This window comes from Sus scrofa, chromosome 2 (genome assembly GCF_054392235.1).
Source record: "Sus scrofa isolate SSC_HxYL_T2T_F1_AM1 chromosome 2, Sscrofa_HxYL_maternal_Yorkshire_Landrace_v2.0, whole genome shotgun sequence".
NCBI classification, from domain to species: domain Eukaryota; kingdom Metazoa; phylum Chordata; class Mammalia; order Artiodactyla; family Suidae; genus Sus; species Sus scrofa.
In genome coordinates this window covers 10925261-10950669 of record NC_139384.1, presented here as the reverse complement: position 1 = coordinate 10950669, position 25409 = coordinate 10925261, and the positions used below count along the sequence as shown (strand labels likewise).

The 25409-nt window shown below is 55.1% G+C and overlaps 3 protein-coding genes across 4 annotated transcripts in view; 2 read left to right on the top strand and 1 right to left on the bottom strand.

The window, feature by feature from the left end:
• Window positions 1-3325, top strand: part of CCDC86 (coiled-coil domain containing 86) — a 9032-nt gene extending 5707 nt beyond the window's left edge. The window contains exons 2-4 of the mRNA XM_003122668.5: window positions 309-438; window positions 2218-2292; window positions 2487-3325. Coding sequence (XP_003122716.1) covers window positions 309-438; window positions 2218-2292; window positions 2487-2606 — 325 coding nt within the window. The 3' untranslated portion in view covers window positions 2607-3325. The remainder of the gene's footprint in view (window positions 1-308; window positions 439-2217; window positions 2293-2486) is intronic.
• Window positions 3185-8403, bottom strand: PTGDR2 (prostaglandin D2 receptor 2). Of its 2 annotated transcripts, none has more exons than XM_003122669.5 (2): window positions 8295-8403; window positions 3185-6143 (listed from the first exon to the last, which is right to left on the bottom strand). In XM_003122669.5, exon 2 carries the CDS (start codon window positions 6133-6135, stop codon window positions 4918-4920), a length of 1218 nt encoding a protein of 405 aa, XP_003122717.1. In that variant the 5' UTR covers window positions 6136-6143; window positions 8295-8403; the 3' UTR covers window positions 3185-4917. The 2 variants fall into 2 exon arrangements, with proteins under 2 accessions (XP_003122717.1, XP_020938623.1); XM_021082964.2 differs by lacking the exon at window positions 8295-8403 and adding an exon at window positions 6715-6833.
• ZP1 (zona pellucida glycoprotein 1) lies at window positions 7061-25409 on the top strand. Its single transcript, XM_085010293.1, is given in 9 exon segments — window positions 7061-7172; window positions 20056-20136; window positions 20139-20212; window positions 21175-21242; window positions 22688-22749; window positions 23423-23629; window positions 23692-23819; window positions 25234-25312; window positions 25315-25409. Coding segments are annotated over 9 exon segments (906 nt in total).

Sequence of the window (25409 nt, the reverse complement as noted above, 5' to 3'; positions counted from 1 at the left end):
TAGCCTGGGAATTTACATATGCAGTGCATCCATTAAAAAAAAATAATAAGTAAAATAAAATGAAGAGAATGAGAGTGCCCACCTCAGATGTATAACCAGGGCTTAAGAAATGGCAGCAAGCATGATCGGGGCCCTTTCCTGTCCCAAGTTTCTGCAGATCCTGAGGGTCGACTGCCCAGCGAGCAGGCAGGTAGGGAGGTGACTCTGACTGGGGTTTCTGGTGAAGCAGATCCAGAGCCTTGAGCTGGGAGGAGGGAGGGCACAGGTGCGCCCCAGGGACTCCACGAGTGGCCCGCTCCCCTATCCAGGTTCTCCCAAATGGTCCAGGACAAGCCCCTGCGCACATCTTGGCAGAGAAAGATGAAGGAGCGGCAGGAGAGGAAGCTGACCAAGGACTTCGCCCGGCACCTGGAGGAGGAGAAGGAGCGTCGCCGGCAGGTAAGGGGCCAGCCAGGTGGGGCTGGAGCGGGGGGTGGGGGGGGAGTGGGGTTGCTGAGCAGGGAGCCTGGCCGGAAGCAAAAGTATGATCTAGTACTGCAGGGTAGGGAAGCCAGGGGAACAGCCCGCTGAGCCCAGGATTTATAAGAGGCCCAGGATGAAGCCCCCAGGGGCCCTCGCTGGTGATGGGAATGTTCAGTGAGATGGGGGTGGGGGCCCTGCCCCCGGGACCTGCTCGGGTGGGCAAGGTTTACGGACTGGAGGTTTGTGGCTGCCATTCCCCAAGCCACAGCTGCCACCCTCAGCAAAGGAGGCAGCCTGCCCTGCCCTCTGGTTCTCCCCGTGACGCTCATCCCAGGGCCTCAGATGCCCCATTAGGGGCTCACACGCATCCTCTCTAGGCTGCGGGAAGCCCCAGCAGACAGCGCATAGGGAGAGCCAGGTGGTGGCGAGGGTCACCGGAAGCAGAGTTATCAGTGTCACTTGCCTCGTGGTCCCGGGGGTACAGGAGGGGTCAAACCCCTCACCCCCCAGCCAGTGCTCACCTGTCTGCTGTTTTAAGTCACCCCAGCATAGCCTGTGGCCAAGGCTCTGCAGATGATATGGCTGCCACCATGTGCTGCAGCCTTATCTCACTTCCCGTGTGGCCCTAGCTCCCTCTTGGGCAAGACAGAGCCCTGTCACCATCCCCTTCAGAGGTGCCCCTACCCAGCCCCCAGCCCAGACCTTCCCCTGCCTCTGGGAGCTGAAGCGTCACTTCTCCTTTCTCCCCACGGCCCCAAGCCACCCCTTCTACCCTGAGTTGCCGAAGCCAAGAGAGGCCCCTGACCACGCAGCAGCCTTGGGTCCAGCGTCCGTGCCCTGGCCTCACCAGGGACGGCAGGCAGCGTAGCCAGTGGGCACGGGGCTTCCCATTCCCGAGTAAGACTCCAGGCCTCTGTCATCTAGAATCAAGTATTTCTAGCAGACGGGGTCCTATGCCAAGTCCCGTACAGATAATCCATTTGTTTATTCCTAAAATGGTCTTATGCAATCATCTTCCCTTTAAATGGGGGTTGAGGAGTTCCAGTCGTGGCTCGGATCCCGTGTTGCTGTGGCTCTGGCATAGGCCGGTGGCTACAGCTCCGATTCAACCCCTAGCCTGGGAACCGCCATATGCCGCGGGAGTGGCCCAAGAAATGGCAAAAAGACAAAAATAAATAAATAAATAAATAGGGGTTGAGGCAGCGCTTAAACAACATGGCCACGGTCACCCATTTGGGAAGCAGCAGAGTCAGGATTCAGACCGGGGCCCGGTAGTCCCAGAGCCTCTTCTGGGCCACCTCACCCTTCCCAGCCCTGCACAGGATAAACCTCAGGAGCCGGGCCTTCGCCCTTGCCCTTGCATTCTAGGGGCATGTGGGAGGGGGCCAGGGGGAGACTCGGAGGGTGGGAACGAGGGGAAGGGCCGGCCATCCCTTCTCCCCTGGCAGTTGATGAGGGGGTGGCACAGGGACCCCTATCTCCACAGACCTGGGTTTCCAGCCAGGGCACCACTCACGTCTTACCCCCACCCCCACCCGAGTCCCAACTAAGCCCCTGTCCCCAGCTGCCGGACCAGGTGCCCACCTTCTCAGGGGGAGTCAGGAAGTGCCCATCACAGTGGGCCTCTGGGCTGGTCCCAGGGGTACAGGGATCGGTCCTTGCTGGCCCTCCACCCCACAGCACCAGGAACAGCTCTGTCAATGATGCTGTCAGCTCTCACTCCCAGACCCAAACCCCCTTCCTCTGTGTGTCCAGGAGAAGAAGCAGCGCCGTGCCGAGAACCTGAAACGCCGCCTGGAGAACGAGCGGAAGGCAGAGGTCGTCCAAGTGGTGAGTGTGGCCCTGCCTTGGGGGCGAGGCAGGCACAGCCTGGCTGGATCTCCTGCTCCAGACCCACCAGCATCCTCGCCTCATGGCCCCCCATTCGTGCTGCAGTCCGACCCTGTGGGTGGCCTCTCTTCCCTAGGGAACAGGGCAGGCAGAGACCCCGGCCACACTAATCCCCTCCCCTCAACCTCCCCCAGATCCGAAACCCCGCCAAGCTCAAGCGGGCGAAGAAGAAGCAGCTGCGCTCCATTGAGAAGCGGGACACGCTGGCCCAGCTGCAGAAGCAGCCACCACAGCGGCCGGCAGCCAAGATCTGAGCTCAGGCCTTCTGTGGCCGACCCCGGAGTCACACACATCACCCCTCGGGCCACTACCACATGCCTCTGCTGGCCCTGCACTCCAACTCTGTGTAGAGGCCCCACCCGAGACGGGGCTCTGAGCCTTCAAAGGCTCCCAGGCAGATCTTTGTGGGACAGTTGCCCAGAGGGAGGCTGGGACCTGGCAGAGACTGGGGGAGGGAAGAGTCAGCTCCTCCTCCCCTCCCCAAGTGCCTTCAAACCGAGAAGAGTAATTCTGGTTCCTCAGCTCAGGATGCTGGTGACTGGAGCGTGACTCCCCAAAATGTGTATGTTCTATCTCAAGGTCCTGGGTCCAACCCAGGCCTGGAGGCCGCAAGTCCAGAATCCAGCTCCCTCCACACCTTCCCAAAGGCTGCTTTGGTCCTGCTGTACGCTACTCACCCCGTCACCCAGCAGACCAAATCCAGCCCTGCCCCACTCTTCAACACGTGAGGTTAAGATGGGGCGGTTCCATGGGGCAGGGTCTCTCTGTAGCTCCCCCTTTCCTGTACCAGACTGCAGAAGTCCCAAAGATCTGATTAACTCACCATCCAGCCTACAGCAGAAATATTTATTGAACGTCTGCTGTATAGACACGATTCTGGGTACCGAGGGATACAGACAGAAGTCCCTGCCCTCATGGAGCTTTTATTCTGACAGAGAAAACCTAGTAAACAAATAAAATATATTGTGTGTTAGATGGTGTCAGGCACTGAGTGAAGCCGGGTAGGGGGTCATGGGCATGGTCAAGGGGGGGCTGTCCATTTAGTCAGCTGGCCATCAGCTGCTCCGCTTGCCAGGCACTTGCTATGGGCAGCGCCTGCCTGGCACTGGGAGTAAGCACTGGGAGCCCTGGACCGAGATCCCAAGGGAATTTCTCCACCCAGCTCTCCCACTAACATTTCATCCACCAAATGTGTACCGGCGCCAACTCTGCATCAGGCCCTGGGAAGCAGAGCTAAACAGACGTGGGACTGTGGACATGGGGGCAGCAGGTTACCCTCACTCTTACAGATTGAGGGTTAGAGCTGCCCAGCTCCTGTGTGCTCAGGAGGTGGGTGCTGCACAGATCCAGGGATGACGGAAGTGGTGGGAGGGGGGCCCATCCTATGGAACTCCAGGCTGGCACGTGCGTCAGATTAGCCAGGAGACATCACGGGCTTTGGTCTCAGAGGCTGCCAGGCACATAGAAGCACTGAAGACCTTCAGTAAAAAAGCCCTTTGGACTTTGTTTAGCCCAGGTTTCCCAAGCATCTGACCACAGCACCGCTTGCTTTTTCCCTGTCTTAACAGTGCTGGGTCAGATGGGTGGTGGTGAGTTCCCAGACAGCTGCTGTCTTAAAGACCTTGGGTAATAGTATTTGAACAGGGAACGCTTCGTGGTTAGTACCTTGGGCAGGTTCCCTAACCTCCCTGCACCTCAGTTTGCACCTTTTGTAAAAAAGCGAGGCTAATGAACCTGCCTTCCAGATTATTGTGGGATAAAGTCTAGCGCAGTAAAGGCCAAGCGAAGAGGTCAGAACAGAACAGTGCTGCCCAAATCTTTCCTCTCACTTCATACTCCAAAAATCCACCACTGGTTTACTTTAAAAATCCACCCCAAGGAGGAGTTCCCATTGTGGCACAGCGGAAACAAATCTGGTTAGTATCCAGGAGGATGGGGTTTCAATTCCTGGCCTTGCTCAGTGGGTTAAGGATCCAGTGTTGCCCTGAGCTGTGGTGTAGGTCACAGACACAGCTTGGATCCTGTGCGGCTGTGGCTGTGGTGTAGGCCCGCAGCTACAGCTCTGATTCCACCCCTAGCCTGGGAACTTGCATATGCAGTAGGAGTGTCCTTAAAAAGCGAGAAAAAAAAAAAAAAATCCACCCTACCCATCATCTGCTAAAACTGAGCCCCAGGGAGATACATCCTGTGCACCCCAGTTTGAGAAGTCTTAGGACTTTAACCCCTTGTTCCTACCAGTAGTCCAGGCACGGGAGTCCTGACATAGTCTCCTATTGTAAGAAATGCAGAATCAGCACCCACGGCCCCGCCCAATCAGACAGGGTCCCTGGGTGACCCCCTCACAATAAAGTTTGAGAAGTACTGCCCTAACTCATTTTGTTTCTGGAAAAAAAAAAAATGTACTGAGTCACTTGGGACACTTTAAAATACAGATTCCTGGGCCCTGGTCTTCAGCTACATTTTCCTGGGGCCCTCGGGAAGCTGCTTCGGGCAAGGTCGCTCTCTGCTGCTGCCTCCCCCGAGACTGGCTCGAGCGGAGCCGGGCGATTCCGGGCCCCGCGCCCCCTACCCCGAGGTGGTGCTCAGCGCCCGGTTCAGGGGGCCCCGCTCCTCCTGGGATCGGGCCCGGTCCCTCCGCGGGGGCGCTGCACGGCTGCCTCCCAGCCAGCGGAACAAGCGCGCGGGCACGTGCTGGGGCAGGAGGCGGCTGCCCAGCGAGGAGGAGGCGGAGGAGGCGTCGGTGGAGGAGGCGCGACGGCGGCGGCGGCTGCTGCCCCCGCCACCCAGCTCGCTGTCGTCCACCAGCACGCTCTCCAGCACGCTGCGCAGCGAGCGCCGCAGCTTGCGCAGCACGTCAGGGCAGGTGAGCACGTAGAGCAGCGGGTTGACCACGCTGTTGATGAAGGCCAGGCTGGTGACAAAGGGCAGCCCGCGCCACACGAGCGGCCGCAGCTCGGGGTTCGAGTGCGAGCGCGCCTCCAGCACGCTGAACACGTGGTAGGGCCCCCAGCAGAGCGCAAAGGCAGCCACCACGGCCGCCACCAGGCGCACGAAGCGGCCGGACCGTCGGCGGCCGCGTTGGCGCAGCTGCGCGCTCACGGCCACGTGGCTCGAGGCGATGATGGCCAGCGGCACGGCGAAGGCCAGCAGGAACTTGCTGACGGCCAGGGCCATCTGGCGCGAGTTGCACGTGGCGTCGAGGTCGGGCCCGGGGTTCAGGAGCAGCACGTTGTAGTAGCACATGATGCGCCCGTCCAGGCGCTTGATGGTGTCCCGGAACACGAAGTAGGGCACGGTGTTGAGCACCGCCAGCGCCCAGAGCACCAGGCAGACCTTGTGGGCCGCGGCCACCGTGCGGTGGTTCTGCGCCCACACGGGCCGCACCACCTGCAGGCAGCGGTCCAGGCTGATGGCACTGAGCAGGAAGCCGCTGGCGAACATGTTGAGGAAGAAGATGGAGGAGTGCAGCTTGCAGAAGGTGGTGCCCAGCTCCCACGAGTGGCCCACGGCCAGGAAGTAGGTGAAGAAGGGCAGGGAGGCCGTGGCCAGCAGGTCAGACAGCGCCAGGTGCAGCACCCAGGTGGTGACCACGGTCTGGCGCATGCGGCAGCCCACCACGAAGAGGATAAGTCCGTTCTCCACCAGGCCCAGCAGCGAGGCCAGCCCGTGCAGCACCACCGACGCGTGGTCGATGTAGCGGATGCTGGAGTTGCTGTGGCTTTGCAGGCGGCTCATCTGCTCGAGGATGGGACAGAGCGGCTTCATCGTGACATTGGCCAACATGGTGGGCTCTGCGGAGGAGGGAAAAAGGCCTGAGGTGGGCGGTGCAGGACAACAGGGGACCCTGGCTGGGAGATGGGACTCTGACCCATGAGTGTTAGAGGTGAGGCCCCTGGGGAGCAGTGAAGTTGAGGGAGGGCAGCAAGGTGGGCTAAGAGCCCAGCTCCCCCAGGGGCTCAGCTGTGCAGCCTTGGGCCAGCCACTTAACCTTCCAGAGCCTGTTTCCTCCTGCAACACAGGAACTAAGTCATTGAGTTGTGGGGAGAATTAAATGAGTTATGTATAAGCATTTCAGACAGAGCCGGCCATGCAATAAGCATTAAGTAAGCAAACACTACATCCGTGGCATTGTGATTATTTTAAGCAGATGGCCTAAGACCACTTGGAGAAGTAGGAACCAAGGTCAGGCTCTCCAGGACTTCTTTTCCCAGTCCCCAGAGCACTGGAGCCTTGAGTGGGGCTCCAGTCAAGGGCAGGAGGGTCCAGCTGGGGTGGGGGGTGGGACTGGAAGGCAGGGTCTGTGCCTTTAAGGGATGCACCCCCCCACCACCCCAACCCACCCATAGCACCCCCAAGTCTTGCCTCTCTGCAGATCCTCTGTGTGGCCCTTCACTTCCACAGTGGTGGCTGGTTGGGTGTGTTGACTGCAAACAGTGGAACCAGCCCCCCTTCACTAGTTCAAGAGGAAATAAGATAAGAGCACAGAAAGAGCTGGAGGGAGGAACTACCAGATTTGGGCTCTGGAGGCCCAGTAAGGCCAAAAGACCTCTTCCCTGCCCGGGGCAGCCACAACCGCTCTGCCAGCCCCAGGAAACCCAGCCCTGTTCATTCATTTGTTCACTCACTCTCACAATCATTCAACAGCCATTTATTGAGCAACTACTCAGCTGAGTACTGGGGAAGCCAGCCTCCAGCCAGACGTGCAGCCATGCCAGACGTGTGCACCCACAGCCTCATCAGGAACCCTCGACCATCCGACGTGGAGCCCGTGGAGATCAGTGAGGGCAGAGGAGGTCGGGGTGGGAGGATGTCTGCAGGAGGTAGGGGACTGACGAGTGGCAGGGGTTGGGAACTCAGATTGTCCTGGGTCCCTCCTGCCACACCAGGGCTGGTGTTCTCTAGCCCGTGGCCCTAGAAGAAAGGTGTTCCTCCATCCCATTTTGCAGATGATGAAACTGAGACTCAAGTGTTTGAATCACTTGCTTAAAGCCACCCCCAAAGTACGGGCATGTGGAGGAGTGGTCCTCTCTCTTCTACCTCTGCTTTTAGCAAGAAATGATAGAGAAAGAAGCGAAGGAAAGTGGAGGAGGAGGGGGAGATGGTTTTCAGTATTCACTTTTCCAGGGGAGGCACGTGGCCAGGGTGAGAAAAGCCGTAACCTTCTCCAGGGACCAAAGTCCTTTGTAGGGTGAGCTATTGTCCCTGTGGCTGCCTGAGAACACTCGTATTTTCTAAGCTTTGGAACTTGCAGGGCAATTACACTCACAATGACCCCGTGAGACCTCAGTTTCCAAAAGATACAACAGAGGTTCAGAGAAGCACAGCAACTTGCCCAGGGTCCCTCAGCTGCCGTGGGGGAGTGGGAACTCTATACCCAGAAGATGGACCCATGCCGGTCCCTCTTGTGCTGAAACGTTCCCTTTAGCCCAGCCTAAGTCCCGTGGGGGTGCTCACAGAGCACACTCTGCTGTATCCTGGGGATACACCCAGACTGACCGGATGGAGTCTGGCCCCCAGCCTCCCAAGATTCCCAGGGAGGCCAGGAGTGAGCGTCCTGTTTGGGCAGGGGGCTGGGGGCTGGGGGCAGAGAACGCAAGCTTCTGGTATCAGAGACCTGGATTTGAATCCCAGCTTCTGGACTTCCCGGCTGGAGGAATTTGGGTCAGTTACCTTAAGACGCGTGTGCCCCTCAGACCCAGATTGCTCATGAGCCTGGAGAGAGAAGCTTGAATGGTTTGCCGCTGTGCTTGGCATCTGGTTATTACCTAAGAAAATCTAATCCTCTCTTCCTCGCAGCAGTAAGTCTCCTCCAGTCTTTGGTCAACCCGACTCTGTGCCATCCTAGCTGATTACAGCCCTCCCCCCTCATAAAATGGTGCTTCCTCTCGTGGGTCCAGAGAGGGCACTGAGGCTGCCCAGCCCCTGGGCCACCGCCTCCTTACCTGGGCACAGAGGGAGCGCAGGATTCCAGCCCCGGAGGTAGTCAGCTCCTGGCAGCAGAGGCAGGCAGAGGCAGGGGAGTGAGGCTTAGGGAGGAAATAACTGTCAGCCCCAGAGTGAGTGTGTGTGTGTATTTAGGGGCGGGGACAGCTGGAGAGTGAGTTGTCACACTGGTATTCAAGTAACATCCATCCCCACTGATGGGGACTGGACATAATTGCTGGCAGCCCGCCTCACTCTCTCCCTTCACAAAGGAGATTTTGCAAAAGCCCGAGGTCAAGTGTAAGTGCGCATGGGGAAATAGGTGAGGGCCAGAAAGTGTGAACCCGAGCGTGCACGGGAGGTGCTCTTGAGAGTGAGGAGGGCGCCTATCCACTGTCTGTCCCCTGTCCTGGGCTGCCCTCCCCTGATTCCACCATCCTCAGGAAAGAAACTCCTGCAGCTCCTCTAAGCTTCCCTGGGCAGCTCAGCAGCTGCCTGTGAGGGGCCCCGAGACTCTATGGTCGGAAAGGCAGGGTGAGGCCGTGGTGAGAGCACAGGCCTGGCTGTCTTTGCTGCCCACAGCCCTAGCCAGGACACCTCCCCCTGCCAGCCCCTGTTTGACCATCTGCGACCAGAGCATCTCCTGTCATCTCCCAGGCTGATTCAGGCATCCTCATTCACAGAGTACCCAGCATGCAGGATGTGCTCAGAAAAATCAGGTTTCTTCCCTCCCGGGGCAAAACAGATATAGGCTGTGGGGCAAGGGAAATACAACTTTTATTTTAAAAGACCTGAGGAGTTCCCATTGTAGCTCTGTGGGTTAAGAACCTGATTAGTATCCATGAGGATGCGGGTTTGATCCCTGGCCTCGCTCAGTGGGTTAAGGATCCAGCGTTGCCACAAGCTGCAGCGTAGGTTGAAGATGTGGCTTGGATCCAGCATTGCTGTGGCTGTGGTGCGGGCCGGCAGCTGCAGCTCCTCTGGTTCGACCCCCTAGCCTGGGAACCTCTGTAAGCTGCAGGTGCAGTCCTAAAAAGAAAAAAAATTAAAAAGGGCCGGTTTCTGGGCCCATGCATGAGATGACTGAACTGTGTTCACTTACACTGAACTGTTACCTAACTCTTCAAGCCTCTTTGTTGACCAAGCTTCCTGCGGTCAAGGACCTATTCTTCAACCTCAGGGTTGGAGAGATACTCAAACATGATAAGAGCTCAGTACCCCCAAATCAGGGCAAGGACACCCCATAGGATTGATATGACAAAACTCTCCCAATTTTGGTATAGGCTTAATACAGGACCTTGGCGCGTGATAAATTTGCTGAGAGCCTGTGATGCTGCATGAAGAATGTGTTGGGGAAACTTTCTCACTGTTGTCCAGGATGGCAGGTGAGTAGGAGCCTTGAGCACTAGGAAAACGTCCCCTTTCCTCTTAGTGACATGGGGCTCCGTCTTCTAGAGCCAAGTGCCTGCAGCCCTCCCTAGCTGGGTGTTTCTACTCCACTTTGGGGAAATTACCTTCATCCCCACCCACACCCCACCTGCTGAGCCAGGGACATCCTCTGAGGCCACACAGGCAGTGGAGTGTGGCAGGTGACCTTGGGCAAGTCAGTTTACAGCAGTAAAATAGGAATTTATTTTATTTTATTTTGCTTTTTAGGGCCACTCCTGCGGCATATTGAGGTTCCCAGGCTAGGGGTCTAATTGGAGCTATAGCTGCCAGCCAACACCACAACTATGGCAAAGCAGGATCCGAGCTGCGTCTGAGAACTGCACCACAGCTCACGGCAACACCAGATCCTTAACCTGCTGAGCAAGGCCAGGGATCAAACCTTCAACCTCATGGTTCCTAGTCGGATTTATTTCCACTGCGCCACAATGGGAACTCCAAAATAGGAATTTTTTTAAAGGTACTCTCCCTGCACAGCCCCAAAGCAGTGTGAAACTGCTCTTTGGGCTTAGAGACTCCCCCCTTCCCGCCTATAGACACATCTGAACTCTAGGGCATCAGGCTTGGGGCGAATCCCAGCCCTCTGCCTGGATCTCTATCCTCCCTCACCCCCTCCACTGGGTACCCTTGTGCAGTGAACAACCCACACAACCTCTCATGGCAGCCCTGCTAAAACTCTTACTCCTCTGACCCTTGCCCCAACTCTGGTTTCCAATCCTGTAGTCACTGTGGTGACCTGTCATCTTCCAGTCCTCCCTAAGGACAATTTATGAAAAGTTAAAACCAACAAAGGAAGTCCTTCAGATGAGCAGGGCCCTAGGGCACTACTGGGGCGGGGGGAGGGGGGAAGGGGGCAGTGCACCGCGTGGGGTATGGAGTTCCCCAGCCAGGGATCAGATCAACCTAAGCTGCAGCTGCTGCAATGCTGGATCCTTAACCCATTGATGGTGCCAGGCCAGAGATGGAACTTGCATCCTATTGCTCCCAAGATGCGGCTGGTCCCATTTCACCGCAGTGGGAACCTCCCTGGGGCATCTTCTAAGCAAGGAGGCAAGGCTGTTTGTTCCTGCGGGGACCTCGGCTGCCCTCCCATAGTGGACACTGGCCTCCGCGTGTCTGAGGAACTCGGTGTCCGAGTGGAGGGTGCCAGGCCGGGAACCAGCGGTGGGGGTGGAGGAGGATGTGCTTCCTGGATTTCAGGAACCGAGAGCACCAGATGTCAGCATTGGGCAGGGGACCCCTAGCTGACAGCAGAGGACGGGCGCCTGAGATGGAGAAGATGCAGCTAGAGAACCTTGTGGAGGCCTCTTTCTGCACTTGAATGTGCAGCCGAACCTTCTGGAGGGAGGGTTCCCCCCCTAAAGTGTCTGATCCAGCAGGTACACGCCTGGGCATTTGCATTCCTGTCAGGTTCCCTGAGGGATTGTAGCTGAAACCTGACCTCTGTCCACTGGCACCAATTAAGTCTCGGAGCCAGGGCTTGGGGTGACGCAGAAAGAACAGCTTTATTGCTTTGCCGGGCAAAGGGGGCTACAGCAGACTAACACCCTCCAAACTGTGTCCTCCCTTGAGAGGGGATCACAAGGGGTTTTATAGGTTTAGCTGGAAAATAAACAAAAACAAACAAAGCAGGGCTCTTGAGAAGGATTAGGGTGCCTGCATTCTTCTCCTTCCATAGATCACTGCAAAGTCATTGAGGCTAGAATCGGGTGGTCCGGTGATGGTTTCTTATGGTCTTTGGGGTTATCACACCTTGACCTTCTCTCTGCTGTGAAGATGGCTCACAAAATGAAGAGGGGTATGAGGGAGTGTTTCAGAGATAAGAAAACTCTAACTAGAAAGTGATCACTAGCTTAAAAAAAAAAAAAGCAATTCATTATAGGATAAGCAGAAAACGTTCAGGGAACTTTGATGCAAAATGGATCATTAAAAATCCAGCTACACCTGTGCTCCAGTGCCACTCAGGCCTTATCAGAAAGGAGAGGAAATCAAAAGTAAAAAACATTTGACCAACAAACAAAAAGGCATATAGCACCTCCAACAGGATTGGGACCTAGATACTCCATCCATGCCCCAATTTCTTTTTTTTTTTTTTTTTTTTTTTTTTGGCATTTCTTGGGCCGCTTCCGCGGCATATGGAAGTTCCCAGGCTAGGGGTCGAATCGGAGCTGTAGCCACGGGCCTACGCCAGAGCCACAGCAACGCAGGATCCGAGCCGTGTCTGCAACCTACACCACAGCTCATGGCAACGCCAGATCGTTAACCCACTGAGCAAGGGCAGGGACCGAACCCGCAACCTCATGGTTCCTAGTCGGATTCGTTAACCACTGCGCCACGACGGGAACTCCATGCCCCAATTTTTATAACAAAGTAGGTGAAGGAAGGTTTGAAACCAGAAATTGCTAAAGCTACAGGAAGCCTGTCCCACATGAAACCAGATCTGGACTTCACCAGGGGAAGGACATGCCCCCAGGGTTGAGGTGATTCTAGCAGGTTCTGTGGCCTGTTCTCAGCTTGAATGTAAACATGGCGTATCTAGCTGTGAGACTGAGGAAAACACAGCCAAATCCATAAGTCAGCTTTATTACTCTGGAAAAATGAAGAAGCACATGCGGAAACGTGGCATTTCCAGGGTTGGCTAAATAACCTAAGCTACCTCCCTGTCTTTCTCTTTGTTGCTGTCATTTAAAATGTTCACAATTGTCATGGGATGCCATTATCACAAATGTTGGTACAAGCACCAATCAGATGTAAGATTCACAGGTAGCAATGGGAATCCTCCACCTTCTACAATTTAGGAACTTAAAAAGATTCACTGAAGCTTCTAATTGCAGAGATCCTGAAATGATTTTGGTCTTTCAAAAATATTAACAACGACAAAAACAATGTCAGGCAACTTGAAAATGAAATGCTTATTAAATTCTGTGGTCTCTGAAAAGAAAAAAAAAAAAGCAATTCAGCAATGGAGAAAAGATTTGTGCAAAGCCATTTAGAGGAAGTTAGTGGACCAAGGCAGGGCAGGAACATCCTGGAGACTGTTTTAACTAATTTTTAGCTGCAGCAGTGTTTCGTAATCATTAACTCTGGAGTCAGCCTTTTGAGACTGAGCGGAGGCCTGCGAAAGGAAAAGCCTTTTACTTCAAAACACAGGGACACAGAGGCTTGTACATGGTTGCAGGATGCTGAGGCTGCTGGTTCTGCTGGAGAACTTGGGGTCCTTGAGTCTGGGGCAGCCAGAGCAGAGAGCAGCTGCTAGGTCCCAGTAGCACTGGTTGGGGGTCGGAGGGGCTTGTCCAGTGACACCCTTCCCCCTCCGGGACCTGGAGAAGAACACAGCCACCTCCAGGGCCCAGCCCCTAGCCCCTGAATCACAGCCTTCTGCATGGCTTGGAACGTGATGTCAGAGCCAGAAAGAGCCAAAGCCGTCCATCTCCGCATCAAGCCCACTTGCTGCCCCGAGGAGACCAATCTGAGCCTAACAGAGCTCTGTCAGGGCCCTGCCGCCCGTGGGGGCTGTCCAGACCCCCAAAGCAGCCTTCAAGTCCTCCCAGGTCCATTGCACCGTCCATCCCAGCTACCCCACCCCCTCTGCCCATCTCTGGGCCCTTGCACATGCTGTCGCTACTGCCTGGAATGCCTTTCCCCTCCCCTACTCATCCTGCAGGGCCCCTTTCTGAGCTCATCTGTGTCTCTGCATGCCCAAGAGGTTGCTCACAGCATAGAATGTATTTAACAGTCAAGGAAATGGGCCGCTATCCCCCCCCACCCCACCCAGCTGGGCTTTCTCCCTCCGGCCCTACCTTAGTAAACGGGCTTTCATGTTCTTTTCTGGTCTCTGTAAAGAAGTCAATCAAACAGGAAGTGAGATTCACGACAGGAAGCAGGTGACGCCTACCCTGGAAGCCTCCAGCCCCCCTACTCAGAAGGCCCTGGAGCTGGCCACACACAGCAGCAGGACAGGACTCCACATGGCACCTTGTCGGAGGTGTGGGTCGAGCTCCCTGATGCCACCGTCACACACAGCTAGAAGCTTAACCCATCACATGACCAGTAAGCCCCCCAGTGATCTGGCAGTTCCCCTGACTCTACCTTCTCTGCTTCTCCCTAATCACATCCTATCATCAGTCAGCATTTATCACCACCTCCCACACCCTGTGCATATACCAGACTTGATTCTGTGCCCTTGCTTATATTGTTTGCTCCCTGTGCTAGAATACCTTTTTTTTTTTTAGGGCCACATATGGATGTTCCCAGGCTAGGGGTCTAATCGGAGCTGCAGCTACCAGCCTACACCATAGCCACAGCAGTATGGGATCCAAGCCGCTTCTGCAACTTATATACCACAGCTCATGGCAACACCGGCTCCTTAACCCCCTGAGCGAGGCCAGGGATCGAACCCACATCCTAATGGATACTAGTTGGGTTTGTTAACTACTGAGCCACAATGGGAACTCCCTAGAGTACCTCTTTGTGAACTCCTATTCATCCTTCAAAACCCCAGACAGAGGTCACCTCCCCAGGAAGCCTTTGCTGATCCTCTCAGATGGGCTCTATCTCCCACATCTCTGCCTCATTTTATATACTGCACCTTTGCCCTCCTGGGCACCTTTCACTCAGCTGCTTGCCACCCTCGCTGCAAACAACTGGAGAACAGAGAAAGTTCCTACTTATCGTCTCATCACCAAAGCCAAGCAGAGTGCCTGACGTGGGAGGGGTCTCAAAGAACGTTTGCCGAACAGAATGAATCTCCAGTTTTGGAGATGAGACCGGAAAGGGGCCCCGCATTCCTCACGGTGACCCATCTGGATTCATTATTACTCATGTCCAGATGCGCAATGTGGCCTGAATCTCTTTTCACCTGCAGGGGGTACAACCTTAGGGACTAGTAACTTCCTGTTATTCTTAACTGATAACTTTCTGAGACCCATGTACCTACATACATACATAATACATACGTACATATATATATGTGTGTGTGTATTTATCATATTCACTTCCTAGGGCTGCCAAAACAAAGAACCATAAACTTGATGGCTTAAAACAATGGAATGTTATTCTTTCACAGTTCTGGAGGCCAGAAGTCTGAAACCTGAGTCTTAGCAGGACTGTACTCCCCCTGAAGGCTCCAGGGGAGGGTCCCCCCACTTCCTCTGCCAGCTCCGCATCTCTGCAGGCTCCGCCCCCTCTGCCCATGGCTCTCTCCTCCTGCAGTATTTCTCTCTCATAAGGACACTTGCCTTTGAGTTTAGGCCCCACCCAGATAACCCAGGATGCTCTCATTTTGCCATCTTAACTCAATTTCATCTGCAAAGCCCTCTTTCCCCCACAAGCTTTACATTCAGTTTCTGGGGCTTTTGATGTGGACACATCTTTGGAGGGGTCGCCCCTCGACCTGTTTCAGATAGTAACAGCTACCTTCACAGAGTGCCTCCCGTACACCAGGCACGGGGCTAAGCACTTTCTGTGTATTCGCTAGGGTAATTCTCACAACCACCCTCTGAGTCTGAGGTAGGGGCTGTTAGCGTCCTCACTCCCCGAGGAGAAAACAGACAGGGTGAGTGACTCAGTGGTGACCCCATCTCCATGGACACATAGCATCAGATCCTACAAGACTGTCTCCTCCCCCCACTTCAGACACCAATCACAAGTCCAGGTGTCACCTGTCCTTCTGACCCAGGAGCTATCAGTCTGAGGTTCCAAAGACTCCCCTCCTTGGGCTCAGTGAATCTGTTAAATCTATGCACAGAACTCAGAGGGAAGTGTTACTTCAGGAACAGCCCCATGGAAGAGATGCACAGGATAGGGTGTGTGGGAGGGGTGCAGAGCCCACGTGCGCACTCTCTCTCTCCCTCTTTTTAATGTCTTTTCTTTTTTTGCTTTTTAGGGCCGCGCCTGCTGCATATGGAAGTTCCCAGACTAGGTGTCAATTCAGAGCTGCAGCTGCGGGTCTACACCACAGCCACACCAGACATGAGCTGCATCTGTAACCTACACCATAGCTCACAGCAATGCTGGATCCTTAACCCAGTGAGCGAGGCCAGGGATCGAACCCGCATCCTCATGGAAACTAGTCAGGTTTGTAACTCACTGCGCCACAATGGGACCCCCCCCCACATGCTCCTTGCCACGACACTCTCCCCACCTCTCGACCTGTTCACTCAAGAAGCTCTGAACCCCATCCTTTTGGGTTTTTATGGAGGCTTCATTACCCAGGCACAACTGATTGATTGGGTCATTGGCCAGTGGTGATTGGACTCAATCTCCAGCCTCCCTCCCCACCCAAAATGTGGGGAAGGGGGATGTATGACTCAAAGTTCCAACTTTCTGACCTCATAATTAGCCCCCTTGGCAACCAGCCCCCCCTCCCTAGGTGTCCTCTAGAAGTAACCTCATCCGTACAACAAAAGATACTTTTTAAAATTTTTCTCTCCTTACAGGCAACTCCAAGGGTTTTAGAACTCTGCCAGGAAGGACACAAAGACCTCACATATACTTCTTTTTTGCCACCCCCACGGCATGCAGAATTTCCTGGGCCAGAGATCAAAACCTGTGCCCCAGCAGCAACACACGCCATAGCAGTGACAGTGCCAGATCCTTAACCCACTGTGCCACCAGGGTACTCTGCAAGGATGTATTTCTTATCATCAATCACAGGGGTATAGTTCCCCTCGGTCTTGTTGTTCCAGCCTAGAAGATTCTCTTCCTCCACTGAAGCCCTCCCTCTATCCCTGGCTTTTATAAGCAGAAGAGAGGGGGAAGAGAGCTAACACTGAATTCTTGGCACCCCAGCCAAGTGGACCTTATTCTTAATCCCAAGTTCCAGATTCAGAATCTGAAGTCCAATGTTTAAACATAAAAAGAACCAAGTTTAAAAAATGTAACAAAGAGGAGTTCTCGTCGTGGCAACTAGGAACCATGAGGTTGCGGGTTCGATCCCTGGCCTTGCTCAGTGGGTTAAGGATTCAGCGTTGCCGTGAGCTGGGGTGTAGGTCACAGGCGTGGCTTGGATCTGGCATTGCTGTGGCTGGTGTAGGCTGGCAGCTACAGCTCCGATTCAACCCCTAGCCTGGGAACCTCCATATGCCTCAGGAGCAGCCCTAGAAAAGGCAAAAAAAAAGACACACACACACACAAAAAAAAAAAAAAAGAAAGAAAAGAAATTCGGACCCACAGGGATGGGTTAGGGATGTGTGGGCACATGTGAGGACAGAGCAAGAAGAAGGCGGCGTCTGCAATTCAAGGGAGAGGCCTCAGAAGAAACCAGACTTGCCGACACCTGGATCTTGGACTTCCAACCTCCCAAACTTTGAAAAAATACATTCCTATTTTATTTATTTATTTATTTATTGCTTTTTAGGGCAGCATCCTCGGCATATGGAGATTCCCAGGCTAGCGGTGTGATCCGCGCTCTAGCTGCCATCCTATACCACAGCCACAGCAATGCGGAATCCCAACCACATCTGTGACCTGCACCACAGCTCACGGCAACGCTGGAACCTTAACCCACTGAGCAAGGCCAGGGATCGAACCCGCATCCTCACAGATACTTGTCAGATTCATTACTGCTGAGCCGGGATGGGAATTCCCATTCCTATTTTTTAAGTCACCCAGTCTATGGTATTTTGTGGGGGCAGGTTTAGCAAACCTGCACACACCCCAGAAAGCATGATCTGCATCTAAAGAGCAGGAAACACCCGACAAACCCAAATGAGGGCCAGTCTGCAAAATAACTGGCCTGTGTGCCTCCAAAATGTCCACAGTCTGAAAGACAAAGACAGAGGGACTTGCCCAGAAAGCTGATTCTGAACTTGGACTGGATCCTGGTCTGGGAACAAACCTTTCTCCTTTGCTGTACAAACCAGCAGGAGGACAATTGGTGACCTAAATAAAGGTTGTAGATTAGACAGTTGTGACATACCGATGTTGATTTCCTGACTTTGATCTTTTGATTGTGGTTACTTGTTTTTTAAGAAATACACATTGCAGTGTTTAGGGGCGATCGGTCACATCTGCAAAAGCTCTCTCATGGTTCATGGAAGAAAGTGCGTGCGTGCATGGGTGCACATGTGTTTGTGTGCGTGTGTGTGTGCTCCAGCATGTGTGTATGTGTGTGCACCCGTGCTTGTGTGAATGTGCATAAAAAGAGAGCACTAAAACGAATGTAAACAAAGTTAACTGTGTTCGAGGAATCTGGGGGCAAGGTCTATGGAACTTCTTTTCAGTATGTCTGGAATTATTTGAAAATAAAAAGTATGAAACCATTGTCCCGCAGGAAGAATTCACCTCACCAGCCCCTTCCCCCTCCAGCCACATCTCCTGCCCCTCCCTGCCCAGCTCTTCCCTCTCCTGCAACCCAGCCAGCTTGAGGTCCCCTTTCCCCATCTCTCTATGCCTTACCCTGCCCCCGCTAAATTCCCTCTGCCTCAACACAATGCCCACTACAGCACTCCCTCTGCCATGGGCTCCTCTGCTGCTGCTCAGGCACCCTTCCCCCTCCCACCCAGAAACACCCCCACCAACACCTCCGCCTCTGGATTTGCAGCCTCCACCTGTTGCGCTCCCCGGGCCCTGAAACCACCAAGCTTAAGTTCACCTTTGTCAGGTGTTCAATCTTTAGCACAAACGACTTATCACCCCCAGTGGTCTCCATCTGGCTTTGAGGTAAATGTTATCAACCCCAATTCACGAATGAGAAACCCAAGCCAGAAAGTGGTGGGGGTTGAATGCGAACCAGATGCTAGCGACCAAGCCACACGCCCTCCCTGCTGCTCTGAGTTAAAATGAACACAGGTGGACCCACAGTGGCCAAGCTGGACTCTGCCAGGCCCTGCACTAAGTCTCCAGCAGAGGACAGAGTCAGACCTTTCTGGGAGGATGTGGGGGGATGGATGCAAGGCCTTGGGAGCATGCAGGGCCCATGGGAAGCACTGCAAACTGTGCCCCAGACTTGTTCTCATTAATAGACTTTATTTCTTTTCTTTCTTTTTTTTTTTTTTTTTTTTGTCTTTTTGCCATTTCTTGGGCCGCTCCCACGGCGTATGGAGGGTCCCAGGCTAGGGGTCTAATCAGAGCTGTAGCCACCAGCCTACACCAGAGCCACAGCAATGCGGGATCCAAGCCGCGTCTGTGACCTACACCACAGCTCACGGCAATGCCAGATCCTTAACCCACTGAGCAAGGGCAGGGATCGAACCTGCAACCTCATGGTTCCTAGTCGGATTCGTTAACCACTGCGCCATGACAGGAACTCCAATAGACTTTATTTCTTAGAACTGCCCTAGATTTACAGAAAAGCTGAGCAGGTGCACAGAGAGTTCCAATATGCCCTACACATGGTTCCCCTGTAACTAACATGTCACATTAGGATGCTTACATGTATTAGAATTAATGAGCCAGTGGTAACACATTGTATAAGTGAAGTCCATTTTCTCAGCTCTTACCACCCGGCCCTCCTTCTGTTCCAGGATCCCAGCCACATTACTTAGTTGTCCGTTCTTGTTGTTTGTTACCATAGCTGGGGTCATGCTCATGGCCTTAGACCTCAGGGGAGCTCTAGCAGATGCTGCTGGCCCGTTGATTCCCCTGTCACTCCCACTGCAGGCTCCCAGGGCCCGGACAATGTCACTATGGGCTGGTTCTGAGGCTCTGCTTGAGGATCAGGAAGCAAACTAACCCGGCCTGCTGCTCACCCACTGTCCCCTGGCTCAACTCTGTCAGGAGGCCCTGCAGAGCCAGTGGGCAGAGACGGGGTGATGAGGGATTTGGGAGACTGGCACGGGGTGGCGGGGGGAGCCTGAGGCCCAAGGCTGTCTCCCGGCCAGGAACCAGTCCCACAGCCTACCTGCAGTCTCACATTTCCTACAAAGCTCCTTCTTCCCCTCCTTCCAGCCAGAATCAGCAGCCGAGCCAGCAGAAAGCCAGGAAGTGGAGTTCCTGTTGCGGCTCAGCAGATGAAGAACCTCATCTGTGGCAAACCTGACCACACCTGGACCTGACACTACCCACTGCATTCTCACTTCCTGCCCCGCAGCCTTGTCCCCTCCACCCCACCCACGCCAGAGCGCAGCTTAACCCTCCAGCCCCTGCCTCACTGGCCCTGGACCCATCCACCCTGCCCTGGTTCCAGCCCAGCAGGGCATCTTAGAACACGGAGGGGGCTGACAAGCCAGGTTTCATAGGTACGAAGGCCTCTGTGCACACTCTGTCAGGGACCTTCTGGAGGAACGGGTGGCCCGACAAACCTTTCCTGGGCTCTACGAGGTCCCTTCCTTTCGTTTCCCTGGAAGTCTGTGCCCACTGGGCTCCTTCTCACGTCCTTGTCCCTCTTGTCCCCAGCCCTAGGTGCCCCCTCTGACCTGGGAACTGTACCAGGAGGCCTTTGGGCACATGTCCTGCAGAGTGAGAGGGAAGCTTGTCAGCTGGTTGCTGCCGAAACACCAGAGAGGGTCCCTGCTCCTATGGCAACGCAGGTGCCACTTCCACATGCAGCGAGGTAGGGGTGCCCTGAATGCTGAAGCAATGAGGGCTTCTTCCCACACCTGCCCCACTGAGAAGACCACTCTACACCCCGATCCTCAGAGAGCCTGGCCCACATCATGGGTCCCAGACGAGACCTTTAGATGTGGTGGCCACCCGTCCCACCTTGCCTGATAGCAGTTGGTTTGGCTGACTGTGTTCCCCTACCTGTGAGTCTAGAACATCCCTGTGTAGGTGACAAAGGGTGACCCTAATTTAGGGGGTATTTCACCCGTCTGTTCCCTGCACAGGAAAGCCTGGTCTGCGAAGGCTTTGCTGGAGTGACCACCACATGAGTTGGGAGTGAGGGAACCCAGGCGCCCCTCCCAGGCTGACCCTCAAGTGCTGATGGTCACGCAGCCCCCCCCCCATGTCTATGATGGACCCCAAGGCCCTGATCCGACTTTTTTTTTTTTTTTAGGGTTGCACCTGCGGCATATGGAAGTTCCAGGGCTTAGGGGTAGAATGCGATCTGTAGCTGCCAGCGTACGCCACAGCCACAGCAACATGGGGACTGAGCCTGTCTGCGACCTACACCACAGCTCATGGCAATGCCATCATTAACCCACTGAGAGAGGCCAGGGATCGAAGCCGCATCCTCATGGGTATTAGTCAGGTTTGTTACTGCTGAGCTATGATGGGAACTCCCTGATTGGCCTCTTTGACCTGCCTTCATCCCAGTAACCATCCAGGCCTCACGAACAGTCCCTTTGTCCTGGCAGTGTCCCAAGAAATGGCCTTCGTGTGGCAGATTACGCTGGCCAGTGTCCACCTGGCCTGCACACCCAACCCCCCGAGCTGCTCCCACCCATGAGACGGGGTCCTCCGTGGTCTCCACGTCCTTCTCACCTGCTGTGACACCACGGTCCAGGTAGAATGGGGACCACAGGCCCAAGACTGGCCCCTGGGAGGGCCTCACCCAGCTGTCTTGTCCTCCAGGTGGACGGCAACCAGCCCATCCAGGAGAACCAGCTGGTGTCTGGCATTGGCACTGAGTTGGGTCACAGGTTCCATCAAGCGGGACAGCACCTCTAGGGAGGGGATGCGGGATTGGCTGTGAAGGGAACACAGATGCGCTTAGAACAGGTTCATATCCAAGCTCTGCTGTCACCCGCTGTGTGACCTCAGGTGAGCTCTCCACAGCCTTCCCAGGCCCCTCCCAGGTAAGGTGAGCATTAAGCCGGGGCTGCGCATGCCTGGCAGGCAGAAGCCACAGCAGCGCCCCGAGAGGGTTCCTCAGGAGCACTCACTATTCTTCGTCCCTCCAAGAACAAAGCTTAGAAACGGAGCATCGAGAACTAAGCTGAAAGCGTCCCTTCCAGGCCCCAGGGAGAAGCCGAGGCTGTGACTGGCCGCTACCACCTCTTGATCTCAGAGCTTCTGAAGCCACAGAAGAGGCAGAAGGTACCTGGGGCTGGGCGTTCCCATTGTGGTGCAGCGGAAACGAATTTGACTAGTATCCATGAGGATGTGGGTTCAATCCCTGCCCTCACGCAGTGGGTTGGGGATCCAGCATTGCTGTGAGTTGCAGTGTAGGTCACAGACATGGCTTAGATCCTGTGTTGCTGTGGCTGTGGTGTGGGCCAGTGACGGCAGCTCTGATTTGACCCCTAGCCTGGGAACTCCCATATGCCGTGTGTATGGCTTAAAAAGCAAAAAAGAAAAAAGATACCCAGGGCTAAGCTCTGAGAGTGTGATGGGAGACAAGCGAGAGGGAACCTCTCATTGAAAGGGGCCACCAGGACCTACTGACTGGGGTAGAAAAAACCATTCAGGGGCCCTTGGGAGGCCAGAGAGTTCCCCCCGAGAGCACCTGTACCTGTCACACCTGCCTTTGAACTCCAGGGGCTGGACACAAACCACAGCCTGTCTGCCCTGTCAGATAGAGCTGCTAGGGCAACCACGGGTTGTAGAAATTCTGCGCTGGGCACTGAGTGGGTGCCCAGGCATCTTTTTCCCCACCATTTGCCATGAGGGTTGGCATGGGCTGCTGGCATCAGGATTCAAATGTCTTTTGCTTTAAAATGCTAAGTATTCCCAGGGGCTCCATGCAGGGGTGGGGGCGGGGGGGACACATCTGTCACGTTTGGACACTGGGAGTTAAGAGCTATGGCAGCTGGCCAGAATTCATCAGAGCTGCCAGGGATTCCCAGAGGAAGGGAGATTTAAGAGAAAAGAGCTGTCACCCATCAGGAATAAGCAGAGGGCTCCTCGGAGGTCCAAGTGGAATCACTTGTACATATTGACACTTTGTTTGTGCCTGCGCTGTCTCCATCTGCAGGACGTCTTCCCCAAGGGCACCCAGCCCAGGCTCGAACCCAGGGCTCTGTCTCAAGTAGAGGTAAACCTAGAGCGCTTAGGAGCCCAGGGTAGAACTGGGTATGTGGGTGGGGGGGTCAGCTACTCCTGAAGAACACCTCTGGGTATGGGCGGGGTCTCTGGGTATGTGCAGTGCTACGTGGGCCATCCTGGGACGCTGGACCCAGTGGCCGATCAGCCCCACCTGCGAGGATGGTGATGACCCGGGGGCACGATCTTGTGACCTCACTTGATCCTTCCTCCAGCCTTTAGAGGGATGGGTCAGTGCCACTTCACAAATGAAGAAATGGAGGCTTAGGTTAAAGGGCCAGTAAATGCTAATAAGGTTCAAACCCGGGTCTGTCAGAGGACAGAGCTCCCAGAATGGGGTGACGTCTGTCAGCTCCACAGGGGCTCCGTTGCCTCCATCTAGAAGATGAGCTGGCACGGCAGCCAGGCTCCAGCTGTCCCGGGAAGACAAGCCGAAGTGGGCAGAAGATGGGGCAACGGTGTGCATTACCCAGGTGATGGCAGGTGCCGTCCATCCGCCCTGCTGGGTCATGCGTGCCCTGTTTGTTGCATCCACACAGCTGGTACTTGGTTTATCAGGATGCGCTGATTCCGTGTCTTCTGCATCCTCTCCGACTTGGACTTCAGGCTTCACATCCTCCGTGTCTTCAACGCCAGCGACGTCCTCCCTCTCCAGACACCCATCATCCTCCCTCCCCAATCCAGGGGCTGTAACCCAGTCCATTCCCCCCCTCCGCCCCGCCGGCTCCAGCTGCGGATGGACATGGGACAAGGGTACAGTGTCCCTGTGTTTTTCTCTACCCTCCCCCCCTTCCCAGACACACAGCCCTCTGAGGTCCACGAGCCCCTCTCCCTGCAGACGAGGCTATTGGCTCCTACCACAGGGAGGGGGACCACGCCATCGTGAGGCTCTTCTGAGAGTCTCAGCCCGTGGAGGTCTGACTCCTGCAGAGGACAGACCCCGGTCTGGTCCTGGTGCTGCGCTGGCGCTGGACCACTCCCCGTGCCAACCCCTTCCAGCGGCCTCAGTGGTCCATCCTACCCTGTGGGTTGCGGTGGTGAGGGAGTGCCTGCTCCCTCTGCCTCCCTCTCTTCCTGGGCGTCTCTCCTTCCCAGGGGTTCTTTCAGTGACAACTCAGGACCCGAATAGTGGCTGTAGGAGGGCAGGGCTGCCCTTCCAGTCCCCCTATTGGCACTTCACTGCTGCCACCTTCACCCCCGTGGACCCTGGCTCCCAGAGGGCCCTCAGGGGACCAGTAAGAAGCCCCTGTTCCTTGCCCTGCTCCCCATCTTCTAAATGGGGATAAGCTGGCCACTGAATTCCTCCAGCCCCCTGCAAACTAACGGATAAATGTCCCCAGACAGGGCCTGACCTTCCTGAGCCCAGAGGGGACTTGCAAACCATTCCAGAGGGAGGAAAGGACATGCCGACCCGCAAGGCAATCAACTCTGGTCTGAGCCGGGCCTGGTGGTCCCGCGTGGCCTTGACTCTGACCTCAGATATGACGTGTTCAGCATTAATTCTGCTTTGAACTTGTGTAACTTAACTTCTTCAGAAGGTAAAAGTGGATACACTTAGGGTATATTTAAGTTTTTCTACACAATCTACAAATGATACCATAGGCCACATCCTACTGTTTAACTTTTGTTCTACTGAGGAATATACATCTTTCACGTTAATATGTTCAAATCTCTCTCTCTCTCTCTCTCTCTCTCTCTCTCTCTCTCTCTCTCTCTATATATATATATATATATATATATACTGTTGTTGTTGTTGTTTGTTTTTTGGGGCCACACCTGAGGCATATGGAGGTTCCCAGGCTAGGGGTTGAATCAGAGCTGCAGCTGCTGACCTATACCACAGCCATGGCAATGCAGGATCCAAGCTGCGTCTGCCACCTACACCGCAGGTTGTGCCAACGCCTTAACCCACTAAGTGAGGCCAGGGATCGAACGCACATCCTTATGGATACTATAACCTGCTGAGCCACAATGGGAACTCCCAGATCCCTATTTTAAATGGCTGCCAGGGTTACATCAGGTGCAGACAGATGGCACGGATCAGCACCTGGCAGGTAGCTTCTCAGCTCCGCTATGTTCCTCTTCCTGAGCCAAGAGACACAAACCTGTGGGACTGAGCCAGCTGGGCGCTGGTTTGGGTCAGTTCCTCCTTCATCGCCTTCTTTGGGGAGCTGCCCATGGCCCTGTGTTTCTGGAAGCAGTGGTACCCAGCCCCCTCCCCAATCCTGCCCCCAGTCTTTGGTCATTGAGGGCCAAGAAGAGAGGGTGCCAGACACCTGCTCTCCTGCTGCTGAGCCAACACCTTGTCCTCTGAATCCCTCTCCAGGCAGCAAAGGGAGGAAGCCGGCCCTCCCAGGGGAACTCTGCAGTCAGGGGCTGGGGCTCTACTGGGTGCAGTGGTTCCCACTGGATCCTCTAAAGCAGACGTGAGCCTTCCAGAAGGAGGAAGGCACAGACTCCAAATTGGGAAGTGCCACGTATGGCTCAGTACCTCCGGGGACAGGGCTGGTCAACATGCCCAGACCTCCCCTGCCTGCCTGTGGACAACAGTGGACCTGGCCTGGGTCCTGGACCCCAGGCTCTGCCTCAGGGCTTCCTGCCTGTGACTCCAGGGTAGGGGACAGGGTAGGGGGTGTTCTTCATTTGCAGGCCTGTTCTTGGCTCCTTGTCGCAAGGGGAGCGGGATGGCAGAAATCCCCAGGTCACCACAATGACACTGCCAGGCCCAGAAGACAGGGAGTCCTCCAGGGCCAGTGGGCTTTGAGGATTCCCCCAGACAGAAGCCTACACAGTCCCCTCAGGCCTTGGCCCCCCAGGGTTGCTGA